The following is an 18,529-nucleotide window of genomic DNA, read 5'->3' on the forward strand; positions in this document are numbered from 1 at the left end:
AAATTCCATACCATGATGTAATTTATAAAGGCTAAACTAATAAAAAAGCCTTAAACCTTATCATTTAATTTACATAAAAACTCATATACTTTTTGTACATCTAACTAAGCCCTTAATCTTTTAACTTTCATTCTAATAAGTGCTTTAACTTATACCTAAATAAGCTCCTACAAATAAAAAAAACATAGCTTATTCAGGTGTAAATACATATGCATATACATATACAAGAACTTGTTTAAATAAAGCAGTATAACTTATGGGGCCTTTTTAGTATTATAGCCTATATAGTATAGCTTCATGTATAATCTTTCTTTTATATAATTCTTAAACCATAAACTCTCCCAATCCTTAAAGTGGAAGCTATTACATGAGTTTAAACTTACATCTTTCAAGATGTTACAGCAGCAACGATGCCAATGAAGATAAAACTTAGTTGGCTATTTGTAATCTTAAAAGGGGAAATTTATTATAATAAAAGAACAAAAAAAGAGAGAGAACGTGAAAATCCGGGAGATTAGTGACAAGAAGGCTGATTTGTGAAAACGCAAACCGGAAGTAGCTTATCAAAAACCGTTACAAGGATTTAATAACAACACAGACTAATAAAAGACCATGGGGTGTCTAAGATATAAAAAAAAAAGGGTCTAAAACAGGGAAGGAAACCTGCATCTTATGTGTCGGCTGGACTCACAACGACCACCATTATACATTATCATAAACAAATAGATTAAATTTTACAAAGATATTAATAAATTCCCAGTTACCTGCTGTTACTGTTTGTCGGCACTTTTTTATCTGAAACGGCATCAGTTTCTTCGTGACCAATGACTTTTTCAGGCATCATCAGAGGTGGATTCGTGATAGAGCCATGGATCTGTCATCCCAATCCATTAAAAAAATGAACTTTCTTCGAGTACATAGAAAGAACAACCATAGCCAATAAAGGAATGCTTACCTTGCCATGAGACTTCAACAATGCAGTATCAGTAACTGGCCTTTGAGATGGATCTTAAGGCCTGTGAAATAGTAGGTGTGCTATGGATCTATCTATAGGGTTTGTATCAGTTTCCATATCCATAAACCCGGTGCACCTGGATATACCAAAACTTAGAATTAAGAATTGTTCGGAAGATCGAGTTAACTAAGAACAAAGATAAAAGAAAGGAAAAGCAAAGTTAAATAGTCTTAGTACAGCCAAGCAGATTCTTACCAAGTTTGACTCTATAAGTTTCTTTCTTCATAAAATTTCATGTACATGAACCAGAGAGCTTGTAGCAATATGTTCAAGATTGAAATTTTCTATTAGATCCTAACTAAACTGATTACGTTTCCAGGTTCAATTCGTTACCAGTGCCTTTTTAACCGAGAGGTCAATAGTTCAAATTTCAAATTATCGGTGCCTTCACACAAGATAATTGGATTATCCATGGTCTCTAGGAAGCCAAAGCATTGAAATACTAAAATCATTTCTACCTCCTATAGTTTAACTAACAGTGACAATGATAAGTGCTAAGAAATCCTTCAAGTAATGAACACATACCTGTTTGTTTCTTCGGACGCTGATGAACCACTTCCATCATTACCATCACCGATGCCACTTTTTGTTTTTGTGCAATTATGCCTTTGTTCGGCACTCCTAGCCAAACGATACAGACTATCCCGTATGCACAGTTTTGTCCTGATATCCAGCTGAAGATTCAGAGTTTTAACTTAATCAATTACCATTTTTATGGATTACCAAAGAGAACACGCACATGCACAACATGAAAACACATGCAACTTGCACATAGAAAACCTTTCCATCTACTACACCTTTTCCATGACTTGTTGAAGCTGCCGAAAACTAGTTGCTTCCAGCGAGACTTCATCAAAAGGAGAAACTACACAAGAGCTCTCCCTTACATTTGAAGAATCTAGTTCTGCTGGATTTCCTACACTAACTCCTTCAACTTCACTATGACCTTCATCCTGTTCAGACATACAGACCTGCTTTTGATTAGTAACTGGATCACAGAATGCCATCCGAGTATCAGTTTTTGCTTGTTTGACATTCCTGTTATGTGGGATTTGTGTATCTTGTTGGCGATGTAGCTTTCCCCTCTTCTCATTTGTTATAATAGCAGAAGCCTCAAACAAAGGACCATGAGAACTCTCTATCGAATGTACCTGATTTGATGCATAAGATGACTCGTTTTTTGAAGATGATTGGCCATTATTTTCAGATTTGGCACTAGAAACAGTTGGACAGATTGAAACTTGATCCAAAGAACCACTATAGCTGAGATGCATATAAGGAATATTTGTCTGTCTGTAATTCACAGAATCAGGTCCATCGTTTAGTTTGCTCCGCTGAACATCCAAGGAGAAGAAGAGTTGACAGGATGAATTGCTAAAGGGGTGCTTTGCATCTGCAAACTGCTTGATGTTATCATATTGGGTAAAAGAACCACCATTTTCCAGATGTTGATCTTTTCGTTCTCCTGATGCTCTATGTTGCTTTGAATGCTTTTCTTGTGGACTGATCTGTAATTTGGCAATGCAATAAAACAACATAATTAAAAGTCCACATGGCAACAATGCGTTAAGGAAAAATTATAACAATGATCCTTTCATTCTGAATCAGCCAAAAAGTTGATCACGTTGATTGTTATCCAAATCAAATAGAACATACACTACAAAAACAAAGTAATTCATGATGATAGAAGGAAACGTTTTCCTTTGGAGTGCCACAATAGTTATATTTCTACTCCTGACCTTAATTTATTCTAGCATTAAATTCATATTCAGAAAGGAAGAAGTGCCTAAAACACTTTTGAAGGATGACAACTTCTAGGTGCTATAGACAAGATAACTAAATATTCTAAAACAAAATGTGAAATTCAAAAGATCAGGAAGAAAGCAATCATATAGGAGCAAGAAAGATTTTTCTAACCTGCTCACTGGGTGTCGACCCATCCTTACTTTCAGATTCTTTATTGGGTACATGCACAGAAGACAAGTGAGCAAGACCAACATTATCACTGCTCATATTTACAGAAGTTATTTTTTCATTTAGAAATTCACTTTTCTTGATGGAGTCAACAGTTGCCAGACCTGCACTGGCTGACCTAGAAGTTGGGCACTCTTGTAAGCCATTCAGTTTAGCATCAGCCTTCAATGCACCTTGAGATCCTTCTGCCACTTGTGAAGATGAAAACCAGCACATATCATCTTCATTACTGAGACCCCCCAACCCAAATGTTGAATCACAACTTCTGCAAGAAAAATATGAAAGGTTGAGAAAGTATTAGTAGTATTTTGTAAACCTACAAATATTCATTCATCCATACAGGGTGCACGTACATACATGTGGGTAGTTATGGATTTATAAATGTAGATATTCAAATTATACTCAAACGGGAAGGTCCTACTAAAGCTACGTGTCACATTTTATATGGTAAAGCATAGCATGAAAAATGATCAAAGATGGGGTTTCAAGAACTACCTGAACATCCTGTCAACATCCTCAAAATTCCCAATCTCTCCCCAACCATAATATAAAAGATCACTATTTTCTTTGTCCTCATGATTATTATTAAAAAACCTAAGATCATCATCAGCTGCAGTTATGTGATTTAGTGGGAAATGGTAATCATTATTGTCCTCTGGGGCACACTTGTCAACCAAGATAGGATCATCGGCACATAGGTCATTTCCAACTGAATCTATATTTCCAGTTTCAAGACCATGGCTGGACATCCTGGGATCATCAGAAGCCATGCTTGTTCCATCTTTGAGTGAGTCATTATCACCTGAAGTGGGAAACAAGCTATCATGAATGCGAGACCACGGATCCTTTTCTAACATTCTGTTCTTGGTCAAAATATGTAAGCCTTTCTCCTTCTCCCTCAAAATACCAAATTTCTTCCAACTATCAGCATCACTAGTAACTCCAAGCACTTCATAACGAGGTTTTTTTCTACCTCCATATTCATCAGCAGTATGGGGCACTATATGATTATCAGTAGCACCAAAATCATCCCAAACATTATCTTCAAGCTGTAAAATCAATTATACAAGTTTAACAATAATCATTCTTCACCAAAGGAAGTTCAAAATAAATTAGAGGGGTGATAGGTTTTCCATCCCTTCGCTAGCACAACACAATTCTTAAAATAGTAATACAACCAAAAATCTGAAAAGCAATACTACAAAAGAAAAGCCATCCAATTATGATCCCATGAGCATAAACCCCGGGTAGTTCTGATAAAGGAATCTTGTGCTTAAGCCGTGCTCTTGCACATTTCAACCACAACATTTTTACCATAGCACTAAATAATCGCCTTTTTTGCACCAAAAATTGGCAATATATAAAAAAAATATTATGTTAGCATAACAAGTCCTTAAAGTGAATAAAATCTTATTCAGAACAGCCCACCAAGAAGAAGACGGGAATAGTTATTTGGTGCAATGATAATACTCTCCTAACATAAAATATAAAGAAGATACTAGGCTCCTGCTGACAAGCTTGGATTAAATCATTCAAAAACGATTTAAACCAAAAGAATAAAAATGAGTTTGGGAGTAAAATGACACTCATCAGATTGTCCAATCTCCTACCAAAAGAGCAAGATTCAACAATCATTAAATATGACTTAGACCTAGCCAGATCCAAAAGATAATTAGCAAATTGAACCCTAGTGACCTAATTATCAACAAAATCAAACAGGCTACAGCAAACCTGAAAATAAAGGAACTAAAAATCTTCAAATTGAAGTACTTAAGATCCTTTGTTCATAAAAATCTATCACGCCCTCTAATTTTCAATAACTCCATCCACTAATATCAAAATAGAAGAGGCGGTAATCCACACTATCAAACTTTTAAGTTCTGTTGACATATAAAATCTAGTAAACGACTGAAAATAAAACCAGAACTCAAGCTGAAAATATTGCATCCACAAGCTTTACTGAAATTGAAGCACTTAACCACTAGAAAATAAAAGTAAATGAATAAACTTAAAAAGTATACTAAGAAACATACCTCATACATGTACAAGTCAGACATGCCTTCCAGATCCTTAACCACCAGTAAGCACAAATCCAATATTTTGATTAGATGTCATGTCGATGGAGGACTATTTGTGCCTAGTTTAGCTTTCTGAAACACAAAACATAATAATCACAATAAATTAGGAAAAAAAATCATTCAGCAGAAATTAAGTTTCAAATTTGCGTAACATGTTCAAGTTGAAAACCTAAAAGCTGTGAATCACATCAACTAAATTACTTTTCAGCATTAAAGCACCAAACCGCATCCATAACCTTTTTCAGCAGTAAATACACAGTAATCTAACATTCATATCCATTATTTTCTAGCGTAAATCTATTTCCTTACCATTTTTTCTAGTCAACAAAAGGTAGAAGAATTTAGAAGAAAATACATTAACAGCAAAAAGTAATATCAGTAAGCGCAAATTTGCATCAAATTTAGATTGATTTTTACTACTTTGTTTCTTTTCTTTCGTCTCAATTTTTTTTAAAAATATCTAAAATTCCGTTTCATTTCCTGCAGTTTCTCAGCAACCAAACGAAAAAAGAAATCAACAATCAAGACAAAAATCAAAAGGAATTAACCTAAAAAAATAAGTTTCAACAAAAAAAAATGAAAACGGGAAAAAAATTATCGTAACAAAGTCTCACCTGAAACAGACGATTTTCACCGGAAAATCAAATACTCCAAACTCCAAAGAAGAAAAAAAAACTGATTTTCTTCCAATGAAAGGGCAAAAACTTCACTAAAACGAAAGCTTCGAAATTCACAGAGTACAAAGGTTTATTCACACAGTTAACTGTACGAACTTTTTTTACCCTAAATTTAAACTAAGAGATTCCTGGGAAGTTCTAGAGAACAAAGAGAGCACTCGATTTAAAAAAAAATCGTATTTTTTTTCTTTGAACAGGGATTAAAGAATATTTTATTATTAATTATATTTCTCGAAAGGTTAAAAAACCTAAAGGGAGATGACTGTAAGGTTGACACGTGGCGAGGAGATCAATACAACGGCGGGTAGATATCAGAATTCGTGGATGAGAGTAGGGCGATGAGATCCGATCAGTTTCCGTGAGGTGATTGGTCCACGTTGGTTTTGGCTTCCATAATTTTGACAAGTGTCCCGGGACCACCTTGGCGAGGAGAATTTTCAAATGTGGCGTTCACGTGGGTTGGCGTTGCTTTGATAGTTCCACAATTCTACATTTATTATTATTATTTTTATTGTGGCGTTGAGTATTTTTAACTGCTTTTTTTTTTTTGCCCCAACCTTTCAGCTTTTCCCTATTTTTTTAGTATATAAAAGAAATTTAGAAGGTTGCTTTTCAAATTAATTGATTTTTTTGTGGGTAGCAGAGAAAGTGCTGACTGAAAATGAAAGGAACAGTGAAAATTTTTTGGGTTAGTTTCACTAAACATATTCCAACTATCGTCTAGATTTTAAATTAGTTCCTACACTTCAAATGTTTTATTTGAGTTTTTAAATTATTGGTGTTGATACAATGTACAACAAGGAGGAGAGTAGAGAGAAGCAAGGGGTGGTGCTAAGGAGACAAGTTCACCTAAAGAAACCAAGAGTTGGAAAGAAACAAAAGGACAAGTTGATTGTTGAGAGAAAAGATGATTGTGTAATATCACTCTTATCTGCTAATGTGACGTGACAAATTATTATGAAGGAAGTTGTCATCATGCAATACATGAAGCAAGTGCCTCATAGGCCCATCTTGTTGTGCCTTTTGTCAGTACGAGCTTGTTATGCCTAGGTAGGTCATTTATTGCTTTAAGAATGTGTTCACACTTAAAAAATGAGTGCTTTTTTTCATCTAAGAAAAGTAAAAGAGCTTGCAAAGAGTAGAGTTTTCCATATGGTAGGTTGGGTATAGGCTCGATTCCAAAAAAAAATTCAAGTTCAGACCCGTCTTCTAGCTAGCTCAACTCACCCAAAAAAACTTATTTCGCTATTCAAAATTTAATAAAATATTAATATATATATTTTTAATTGATATTTTATATATTTTATAATTAAATTTAAATAATAAAATTATGTTTTATTATTTAAATAGAATTCGGGCCGAGCTGGATAGGTCTGAGATGTAAAAATCCTTATCCAAGCCCGTCCTAAGGTTGGACAGGCTACCCGACCCCTAGTCAGGTCTAGCCTAGAAAGGCCTATCAAGTGGGTGGTTGTAAGCATGGAAAATTTACAATCCTCCCATCTGGGTGGGTGGTTAAGAAGAGCGTTCTCTCAGGTGAAGTTAAAAGGAAGGTCAACATCATCTATCTTATTGACACATGTCTAGGTTGGGGAGAGGTATAACAATTGGCATTGTATCAATCATGTTCTTTCATCAATATAATGTTAGTTGGAGTATTAAATGTTAACTTGAATATGACATGAATAGAGGTAACAATGGAGTGAGGCGGAAGTAGATTTGCTAAATTCATCACCATTCCACAATTAGCATACTTTACTCCACCACCCATCCCGCTTCACTATGGATGTATAATCTTGAAAGCCACTACTACCTCAATGAATGTTGGATGCATCTATCCTCACCCCACCCCACTTGGTTTAATTTAACATTTGTTATTTATCTCTATTATTTTCAATCTATTTAAAGTAAAAAATATGGATTTTCTATAATAAGTTATTACAGTTTTACCCTTTTAATAGTTATATATATGCAATGATAAAATGGTAATGTCATATAGTTGAGCAATGTGAGGCAAGTAATTACTATAGCCACTTCCTACCAACTATCCAAAAGAAAAAATCCACCCTAACCTACCCGTATCCATTTTCAAAAAACAAATCTTCTCCATTCGGAGTTGATTGGTTGGAAATTCATCGGACAATTCGAGTTTTACCATCCCTAAATGTGGAGTATATTTAAGATATGTTGGTCAAACTTTAAACATGTATATACACATCTTGCATGGACAACTTGGATATGACATGTTTAAAAATAGGCAACGTTATGGTAAAAGTATCATAGAGGCCATTATACTAAGAGTTGGATTGCATTTTACCCCATCTACTCAGAAAATTGGAATATCAACCTCTGTACATTAAAAAAAAAGTGCAAATTGATCCTTCTGTTAAAAATTTCATCCATTTTTGCTAGTAAGTGATGATTTGATTTTTTCAAAAAAAATTATGTAAGTGGCGTGGAATTAAATGATGAGTAGGATTAGGTAAAAGGACCACGAAGGCTCATTGTACTAGAAATCAAATAACATTTTGCTCCTTTTACTCAAAAAGTAAGCAAATTAGTTTTTGTACGTTAGATAAAAAAATAAATTGATCAATTTTCTTTTAAATTCCAGTGTCCAGGATGAACCTAGACAACTCATTTATCTAAGCTCATCTGGCCGCTGGTTTTTTAATAATTATACAAAATTATTTAAAAATTATAAAAAATATTAACATTATTTAAAAATTATTAAAAAGAATATATATAATGAGCATAGACAACCATTTGTGTAGGTTCATAATAGATTTATTTCTTAAATAGTTATTAAATAATTATTAAAGTCTTAAAAAATTAATAATAAAAAATTATTATGAAATCTTACTATTATAAATATGTATATATTTGAATTATAAGAAATTGTAAAAAATTATCAAGAATTATAAAAAAAAAAGTAAAATAGGACTCATCAATTTTATTAACTAAAAATATCAACTCGATTAAGAAGATACATATGTATATATATTTGAATTCTTCAAACACACCATATGTGTGCATATATAAATTTTTTTTGTAATTTTAAATATTTTAAAAAAAAATAATTATTTATAATTTCTTATAATTATGTTTCTTTCTGGATTTTTTAAATAATTTTTATAATTATTTGAAAATTTTTGTCAAGGATGAACCTAGTCAAATGATTGTTCAAGTTCATTTAATTTTGGACATCTATTTTTCTAGGTTCATCATGAATGTGTTTTTTTAAATAACTATAAAAAAATTTATTTATTTTTTAAGATTTTTTTAAATATTGTCACGTTAGCATGAGATACACATGACACGCCACATGTCATTATATGATTGCTCCATCAACCATAATCACACCTGATAGTAGAAATGGATGGAAGTTTAAATAGAAGTACAAGTTTGCTCATTGATCTAACTTAGAGGGACTAATTTGCTCATTTCTCAGTAGAGGGGGAAAAATACAATCTAAGTCTTAATATAGAGGCCTTCCATAATATGCCTTGTTGAATTTTATTTTTTTCAAATAAAAAATTAATTCCAACTTGGATATTAACCTTCACATCATCATTTAACGGTGGTTTTTAACATAACGATTAATTTATATTTTTTTAACATGCAATGGCTAATTTGACATTTTTTTAGTAGAAGGGACAAAACGCAAACAAACACTTAGTATAGAGACTCCCATGGTACTTTTACTGCAATGTAACTCAATTTAGGAGAGTTTTTTTTTTAATAACGCGTTATATTCAAGATATGCATACGATAGGTAAAAACATTTTTTAAAATTTTAATTCATGTATTTTATGCTCCACATAAGATTGAAGCTAGAATTTAATGTCTAACAGCTAAGAAGGATTTGATTGATATGATATTGGTACATTGATGACTTAATTAAAATGTTACAAAGTTTTGAGACTAATTTTAAAATTTCAAACACAATTTAAGGACGTCGAATAGAATTAACCTGAACCTTTTTAAAGCTAAAATCCATTTATCTATATTAAAAAATGGACCATTTATACTTTTTTTTTCTAATTTAAATTATAAAATTAAAATATTTATAAATTTATTTATACTATTGGTAAAGTTGACAATTATTTAATAATATGAGTTAATCCAACTTCAATTCAAATAAAAATAAAATAAAATATTTACAAAAATTAAATAATACATTAGTAAAATAATAATAAGTGATTTATAGAATATCACTTTTGATCCGAATACAATTAGTCTCGAATAACAAATGGACGAGGATAAAGATAGTTGTAAACTATTAAGATAATTATTTTTGTTTACATTATGTTATATTTTAGTTACTTACGTTATTATGTTGTAACATTTTGTCATTGAGCTGTTAATTGTCTTTAACATGTAACAATATGTTGATGTGGCATGTTAAATCATTATTTCAGATGAAAATTTTAGGTTAAATTCTACAATTGGTCCTTTTTTTTTCATTTTGAGTAATTTAATTTTTTTCTATTATGTTCTTTTAACTTCCTTTTTTTTCTTTATTTTCCATTCTTTTCTACTTCTTCCTCTGTTTTCCTCCCTTCTTCATTTCTTGTAACGTAGTTTTTCTATATTTTTCATTTGTTAAAACTAGTCCATAAGTTCACCTCACTTGAAAAAATTAAATTATTTTCAAAAAAATAAAAGTATAAAGATTAGTTTTAACAAATGAAAAATATTAAAAAACTACGTTTAAAAGAAATAGAGAACGGAGGAAAATAAAGGAAGAAGCAGAAGAGAATAGAAAATAAAGAAAGTTAAAAGAGCATAAAAGAAAAATTTTGAATTGCTCAAAACGAAAAATTATAGAGACTGGTTGTATAAATTAACCTAAAATTTTTATTTGAAATGATTATTTAACGTATTACGTCAGTTTACCGTTACACTGTTAACGGAAATTAATGGCTCAATGACTAAAATATTACAATACAATATCATAATTGTTGAATATTGGCAATATCCCACATTAGGAAAAGATAGAAATGGAGGGGGTTTAGTTTGTTATATATAGAACTCCTCCCCCTTTGGTTGTATCATCCCAAAATCTTCTCCTTTGTAATATTTCTAGAGGAAATATTAATTTGGTAGTGTCCGAGGACGTAAGCTAAATTGGCCGAACCTCGTTAAAACTCTGGTATTTTATTTCTTATTTGTTTGCTTTTATTTAATAGCTTTATGTTGGTTATATTTATTTAGTTATTATTGCTATAAATATCTAAGTGAGTTCTGTCTAGTTGTTGGGTTTTAAGCGGGACCATTGTGACCCCTCCAATTTAACTGGGAATTTTCTTAGTATAATTGTTGGCATAATAATTATCTAAATATTTCTGATAATATTGTTATTAATATTATCGTCGCTTCCGCAACAATTGGTATCAGAGCCAAGGTTTTGTAGTATGCTCTGTGTTTGCAGCTTAGTCTGATCTTACACATCAGAAACATTTCCTAAAGCTTGTGGGTATTCTGCATTTGGTGGCTATTAAGTAGAAGCTATGGCAAAAATGACAGAAGAAAAACCATCGATATCAACAACTTCCACTTCGTACATTTTGCCGAGGATTGGAACTGCAAATACGAGATTTGTAGTGGAAATTTTTGATGGAACAGGTCATTTCGGCATGTGGCAAAGTGAGCTTCTAGATGCCCTCTTTCAACAGGGTCTAGATATTGCCATTGAGGAAGAAAAACCAGAAGGGGTTGATGATAAAGAATGGAAGACCATCAACCGATTGGCATGTGGTACAATTCGATCATGTCTTTCCAGAGAGCAGAAGTATACATTCAGTAAAGAGACTTCTGCAAGTAAATTGTGGAAAGCATTGGAGGAGAAATTTCTGAAGAAGAACAGTCAAAATAAGTTACATATGAAGAAAAGACTGTTTCGTTTCAGTTATGTTCCTGGTACCACGATGAACGAGCACATTACCAATTTTAATCAGCTGGTGGCTGATTTGTTGAATTTGGATGTGACTTTTGAAGACGAAGACTTGGCGTTAATGTTGTTGGGATCGCTTCCTGAGGAGTTTGAGTACCTTGAAACTACTCTACTTCATGGAAAATCGGAAGTAACTTTCAATGAAGTAACTGCTGCATTGTATAGCTATGAACTACGCCGAAAGGATAAGTTGAAAGGTTCAGGTGAAGCAGCAGTGGAAGCATTGGTAACAAGAGGTCGTCAGCAAAGTCAGTCTAAGGGGAAGAGAAGAAAGTCCAAAGGTCGAGCTGTTGCCAAAGATGAATGTTCTTTTTGCAAAGAAAAAGGACATTGGAAGAAAGATTGTCCAAAATTGAAGAAAAAAGGGAAGACTCCGCAAGATGCAAATGTTGCAGAATGCAATAGTGAAGCAGAGTCAGACTTTTCTCTTAGTATGACATCTTCAACATTATATGCAGATGAGTGGATCATGGATTCTGGTTGTTCCTATCATATGTGTCCCATTCGGGAATGGTTCTTTGAATTTCAAAAACTAGATGAAGGGGTTGTTTACATGGGTAATGATAACACATGTAAAATAGCCGGGATAGGTTCAATTAAACTGAGGAGTCATGATGGATCTACTAGAATTTTGCGGGATGTACGATATGTCCCAAAGTTGAAGAAGAATCTCATCTCTTTGGGGTCGTTAGAATCTAAAGGCCTAGTTGTGACAATACGAGATGGAGTTCTTAAAGCAACTTCAGGAGCATTGGTGATGTTGAAAGGCATAAGAAAGAACAATCTGTATTACTACCAAGGTAGTACAGTGGTCGGGACAACAGCAGCAGCAATTACGAGTACCAAGAAGGACGCTGAGGCAACACAGCTGTGGCATATGCGTTTGGGCCATGCTGGTGAAAAATCCTTGCAAACTCTAGCCAAGCAAGGATTATTGAAAGGTACAAAGACTTGCAAACTTGAATTTTGCGAGCATTGTGTTCTGGGAAAACAACGAAGGGTGAAATTTGGCACTGGGATTCACAATACTAAAGGTATTCTGGATTATGTGCATTCTGATGTATGGGGACCGTCCAAGACTCCATCACTTGGAGGAAGACGTTATTTTGTCACCTTTATTGATGATTTTTCCAGACGAGTTTGGGTGTTTCCTATGAAGAACAAAGATGAGGTGCTTGAAGTTTTCCTTAAGTGGAAAACTAAAGTTGAAAATCAGACAGGAAGGAAGATTAAGGTTCTCCGATCAGACAACGGTGGAGAATATAAAAGCGATCCTTTCCTGAAGATATGCCAAGATTGTGGCATAGTAAGGCACTTCACCGTAGGTGGAACACCGCAACAGAATGGGGTGGCAGAGCGTATGAATCGAACGCTTGTGGAGAAAGTTCGATGTATGTTATCTAATGCTGGATTAGATAGAAAGTTTTGGACTGAGGCTGTGACGTACGCTCAACATCTCATCAATCATTTGCCATCATCTGCTATAAATGGCAAGACTCCTTTGGAGAAATGGTATGGAAAACCTGCTACTGATTATGACACCTTGCGCATTTTTGGTTCTATTGCATATTATCATGTGAAAGAATCAAAGTTAGATCCAAGAGCAAAGAAGGCTCTATTCATGGGCTTCAATGCTGGTGTTAAGGGATATCGTTTGTGGTGTCTAGAGGCAAAGAAGACGATAATCAGTAGGGATGTTACCTTTCATGAATCTGCCATGTTGAATAAGGTAAATCCAGAAGGAGTGAGTAGTACTTCGCAGCAGGTGGAGTGTACTCCGCAGCAGGTGGAGTTTGAGCAGAGTGTGGTAATTCCAGCAGAAGGTACCACTAGTGATTCTTCATTGGCAGATGCAGAGTCAGATGAGGAAGAGGTTTCTACCCAAGAACCTCAACAGCAATCAGAGCCAATTGCAGTCAGAAGGCAGAGACGAGAAATTCAGAAACCAGCTCGTTTCACTGACATGGTAGCTTATGCACTTCCAGTTGTTGATAATATTCCATCCACTTACACCGAAGCCATTCAAAGTTTAGAGAATAATAGATGGTTAGGTGCAATGGAAGAGGAAATGCAATCTCTAGAGAAAAACAAGACGTGGAAGCTGGCACAACTACCAAAAGGGAAGAAGGCGATTGGTTGCAAATTTGAAGACACTATTGAAGTTTGTGTTATGAGAAGATGTTCGAAGATGTGGAATATCGCCAAGGTGGAGATTTGTTGAATATTGGCAATATCCCACATTAGGAAAAGATAGAAATGGAGGGGGTTTAGTTTGTTATATATAGAACTCCTCCCCCTTTGGTTGTATCATCCCAAAATCTTCTCCTTTGTAATATTTCTAGAGGAAATATTAATTTGGTAGTGTCCGAGGACGTAAGCTAAATTGGCCGAACCTCGTTAAAACTCTGGTATTTTATTTCTTATTTGTTTGCTTTTATTTAATAGCTTTATGTTGGTTATATTTATTTAGTTATTATTGCTATAAATATCTAAGTGAGTTCTGTCTAGTTGTTGGGTTTTAAGCGGGACCATTGTGACCCCTCCAATTTAACTGGGAATTTTCTTAGTATAATTGTTGGCATAATAATTATCTAAATATTTCTGATAATATTGTTATTAATATTATCGTCGCTTCCGCAACAATAATGACTAAAATATAACATTTCAAACTAAAATACAATATGAAATAATAAAAATAACTATTTTAATAATTTACCTTTTAACTTTTATTTTATTTTATTCACCCACTGTGAAGTAGTACTGCTTTTCTCAAAACAATGTGTCGCGCAATATATATTGGACTTGTGATGACGTACAGCATTTCTCGTCTTTTGACTCATCCTACGAATCGATACATGGAATGTAGGGCTTGTGAATTTTTTTTTTCAAGAAATCGGGTATTCATCACCAATTATAATGATTAAATTTTTCATTATAAATATTTTTTAAGAAAATAAATAATTAGTTACAAAATGTATTTCTTTTTTATTATCGAATTTTTAATCAAATAATTAATAGATGAAATAAATCATCACCATACTGCATCTTATATATAATTGATATAATCCCAACTTTGCATACATAAGCGTTGAAACATCTGCCAAAAGGGGACAAAATTCCCATCAAAGGTATGCAAACATCTGCCTAACTCAAGATATACTTATCTTTCTAAGGTATTTGACAAATTTAAATTTTAGGTGAAATTGTACTTCAGTCCCCATACTTTATGAAAGTTATGAATTTAATCTTTGTATTTTAATTTGATCATTTTTAATTCTTGTACTTTCAAATTTTAAAATTTCAATCGTTACCAAATAATATCGTTAAATTCATTAAGTTATGCTATTTCTAAAATTTAATGTGTCAATCATATTATCATATGTGTAATGTCATACTATCTTTGGATCCTTATAATAGGTAACTTTGTTTGAACTGGAATTTGCTGAACTGGTTTTTGTTTTTCTTTGATTCTTTGGTTTGTTGTACAGAACACTGTTTTTCTTCGTTCTTTGTAGCAAGTTTTTTGCTTCTTGGATAAAATACAAATACTTATCCAAAAAAAAAATTTAATGTGCCAATCATATTATCATATGTGTAATGACATACCATCTTATTACTGACTAGAAATCTAGTTAATGGATTAACGATTGTCATTTTTATCAAGATTGAAATTTCAAATTTTAAAAAGCATAGGAGTTTAGAATAATCCAAGTGAAGAATATTGACCAAATCTACAATTGTATGCATATTACAATACTAGTAATTGAATTTAACTAAATGGATTTAACTGCTATTGTTTGAGTTAAGACTAAAATTTCAAAATCCAAAAAACACAAAGACTAAAATTTGACGAATTCAAAGAGTATAGGGACTAAAGATCAAATTAAAGTATGTAGAATAAATTCAAAACTTTCACAAAGTATAAGGACTAATAATAAAATTTAACTTAAATTTTAAATATTATCATTTGCAACCCTCACAATCTTTCATTTATTGGATTGTGACTTTCTTTTTACTAAAAAAGTTTGAAAATATAGACCCAAAATAGCAAATAATTTGATTTGTTTGTAACTTAAATGAAAATTTGATAGTTAGCATTCATATAAAGCGTTTGAATCAATGAGGCTCAAGTTAGGCAACTTTGTCTGATATTCTACCTTTGATGGAATCAAATATGGTCCTTTATGGTTTTTGCCCCTCCATTGCTAATAACCTAACATAAACAAGCAAAAAGCAGCAACAAGGCACGTTATTTGGATTCGAGATAAATGTTAGATTGTCATGCATGATAACCTCCGTCACTAGAATACTTCCATCTTAAGCATGAATGTTATTTGGCTCCATCAGCTTAACCCCACCACGGGTGTTATTCAATAACAAATTAGGGAACATGCGAGTCATTATCTCTAACAGATAAATTCTTGATGAGATTGTTGGAACGTTGGTACATCAAGTGACGTAGTGGAAAAAAGTTTTTCCACAATCATCAATTATGAATACAAGTATGAGAAATGAATCGGATTGAAGATATATCCTTTCCTATTTGATCTTCTTGTGCGATGTCGATCACAAGCCGCAACAAAATTGTATTGGCTTTTATGTAGTTCAACCAGTCAAAAAACTAACAATAAACTCTCCTTGAACCTCTCAGAGAGAATTGATGAAATTGACTGTTAGACCATTTTTAATATTTTTTTTCTTGGTAACACCACATAAAATTAGAGATTCGATTCCTTTTATTTAATATCACAAAAAAAAAGAGAAGGAATTATCCCTTTAGAGAAACGTATAAAAAGTATTAAAAGATCATATCCTTTTCGGAAAATATAAACTTTCATATTTTAATCTTTGACCGAAATTATTATTATAATGATTTATTTTAATAATTTCGGTAAACTATATTCATTTAATATTTTATATGAATCAAATTCATATATATTAACTATGTTCTCTATTTGTGTACAACTTTGTACATATAATACATTCAATATTTAAACGTCAAATTAATTATTCAATAATTAATTTAATTTATGTGACAGCTAAACATAATATCGACTGTGTTTCGATTTTGTTCACTTCAACCATAGGGTGTGACTCTATAGGCTCTTATAACATTAGCAGTAATACTAGAACATTTCTAATGTTACAAAAAATGAGTGCGCAACCTCCCTAGCTCAACCTAGAAGTTATGATCGGATTATGAAGGTCACATTAGCCACCAAAATGGCCTTGTAAAAATGATTCAATTCTCATAAATTTATTTCTAAATCATTTTATTATATTTTCAGAAATTCGATAGTGGGCTTCTTTTTATTTTGTAAAACATTTATTTTTGCCAAGTTTAATTAAATACCGATTAAAAGCTTTCTTATTAATTTTACAAACATATCCCATCAGTAAATTATTATTTGGAGTTTCAAAAACTTGCTTAAACCTATTTTGCAATGGAAAATCTGATGTGCTTAATTTGCTAGCAAATCCATAAATTCATAATTCAATTGTGATTAGTTATTAAAATCAGTCCTATTGTTTAACGTTCATACATAAAAATATAAAAAATATCTCAAAATCTAAACTCATGCCACAATTCGTAAAATTAGTTATTTCAAACCAAATAAAGAAAAATATAAAATTAAATAGATTATTTAATAAAAATCGAGATGAGTCCTCCAAATGCTAAGTCTAAGTCTTAAGCTTGTGGATTACCTCAAAGATGTTAAACTAATGGGATGAGCTTAAAAAAGTCCAGTGTAAGTTTTAATCAAAGGTAAACAGAGTATGAAAAGCTTACAAATCATGCAAAAAACCCGTCACAAAATTGAGCACAAAAGCTAACATATCAATAATTACAGTAGTACACAAAATTCACAGAATCATGGTGCTTCCAACAATTATGCATATGCGTGCTCAAGAATGACAATGCAATAAGGCCTACCTATTCACCGAAAAGAGCTTCTTAGCCAACACTCACTAAAAGTGCAACACCACAAATGTTGGCAGAAAAGAGACTGACTTGGGCGACACAAAGAGAGATCTTTAGGTAGAAAATGGGACAATTTTTAGGGCTAGAAATAGAAATAGCAGCAAAAATCAACAAACAAAAGGAAAGAGAATAGTAGGAAAAGAAAACTAACCGGTATCACCACAAATGAGGGAAAGTGGACGGTAATGGACAACAAAAGAAGGTTGATTTGGCTGGCATAGAGGAGAGTTTTAGGGCAGCAAAGAGGTTGATTTAAAGATTAAAAATAACGGTAATATGGCTAGAAAAATGACAGCAAAATAATAAGCAAAGCAATAACACAAGGAAGAAGAAAGGGGAAAATTTAAGAGAGAAAGGGAGATGTGAGGGACGACTATGGAGGAGATAATAAAGTAAGAATCTGATTTTTTTAACTCGGGTCTCTAAGACAATTATATTATCTCATTATTTATCATTAACCATAAAGCTAATAGATCATTCTTGTAATAATTTTACAAACTTATAAGTAAAAGTCAAAGAGTGACAATCTCTTGGTCCACTATTCCAATTTTTTTCTAGCCTGATTTTTGAATGTGATATTGACATCTAGCAATGCATCATTACTAGCTAAGTTACAAGAAGTCTTGATTTGACATAATCTTTTTGTGATAAACTTTCCATGTAGTATATCCTTTTATCATTTATATCTAGATTGGACACAAGTCATTGAATAGTCACATTTGTATAGTCCAATCTCATATTCCTTGATATTTCGAGAAGACTATAATAAAAAATAAGAGTGATATCTCATATCAACTTATTTGAGCATGACCATGCATTTCTAGTTTCACTCTATTAAGTAACCTA

The 18,529-nt window shown here is 32.5% G+C and overlaps 1 protein-coding gene across 3 annotated transcripts; it reads right to left on the minus strand.

The window, feature by feature from the left end:
* Positions 1-298: 298 nt before the first annotated feature.
* On the minus strand, positions 299-5,956 carry LOC107949129 (protein LNK1). 3 transcript variants are annotated; one of them, XM_016883852.2, is made up of 9 exons: positions 5,682-5,956; positions 5,023-5,139; positions 3,485-4,038; positions 3,094-3,254; positions 2,933-2,970; positions 1,813-2,523; positions 1,541-1,689; positions 956-1,091; positions 299-874 (listed from the first exon to the last, which is right to left on the minus strand). In XM_016883852.2, the coding sequence occupies exons 2-8, from the start codon at positions 5,044-5,046 to the stop codon at positions 1,010-1,012; spliced, it is 1,719 nt and encodes a 572-aa protein (XP_016739341.1). In that variant the 5' UTR covers positions 5,047-5,139; positions 5,682-5,956; the 3' UTR covers positions 299-874; positions 956-1,009. The 3 variants fall into 3 exon arrangements, with proteins under 3 accessions (XP_016739341.1, XP_016739342.1, XP_016739340.1); XM_016883853.2 differs by having other exon boundaries at positions 1,813-1,968; positions 2,167-2,523; positions 2,933-3,254; XM_016883851.2 differs by having other exon boundaries at positions 2,933-3,254.
* Between the last annotated feature and the right edge of the window lie 12,573 nt (positions 5,957-18,529).

This window comes from Gossypium hirsutum, chromosome A04 (assembly GCF_007990345.1).
Source record: "Gossypium hirsutum isolate 1008001.06 chromosome A04, Gossypium_hirsutum_v2.1, whole genome shotgun sequence".
Taxonomy (NCBI): Eukaryota; Viridiplantae; Streptophyta; class Magnoliopsida; order Malvales; family Malvaceae; genus Gossypium; species Gossypium hirsutum.

Bases quoted from the DNA above. Each gene is read 5' to 3' on its own strand.
- LOC107949129 (XM_016883851.2), bottom strand. From the start codon at position 5,046: ATGTCTGACTTGTACATGTATGAG. The intron at 4,039-5,022 runs GTATGTTTCTTA...TTGATTTTACAG, and splicing joins CTGACTTGTACATGTATGAG to CTTGAAGATAATGTTTGGGA. The intron at 3,255-3,484 runs GTAGTTCTTGAA...TTTTTCTTGCAG, and splicing joins GATGTTGACAGGATGTTCAG to AAGTTGTGATTCAACATTTG.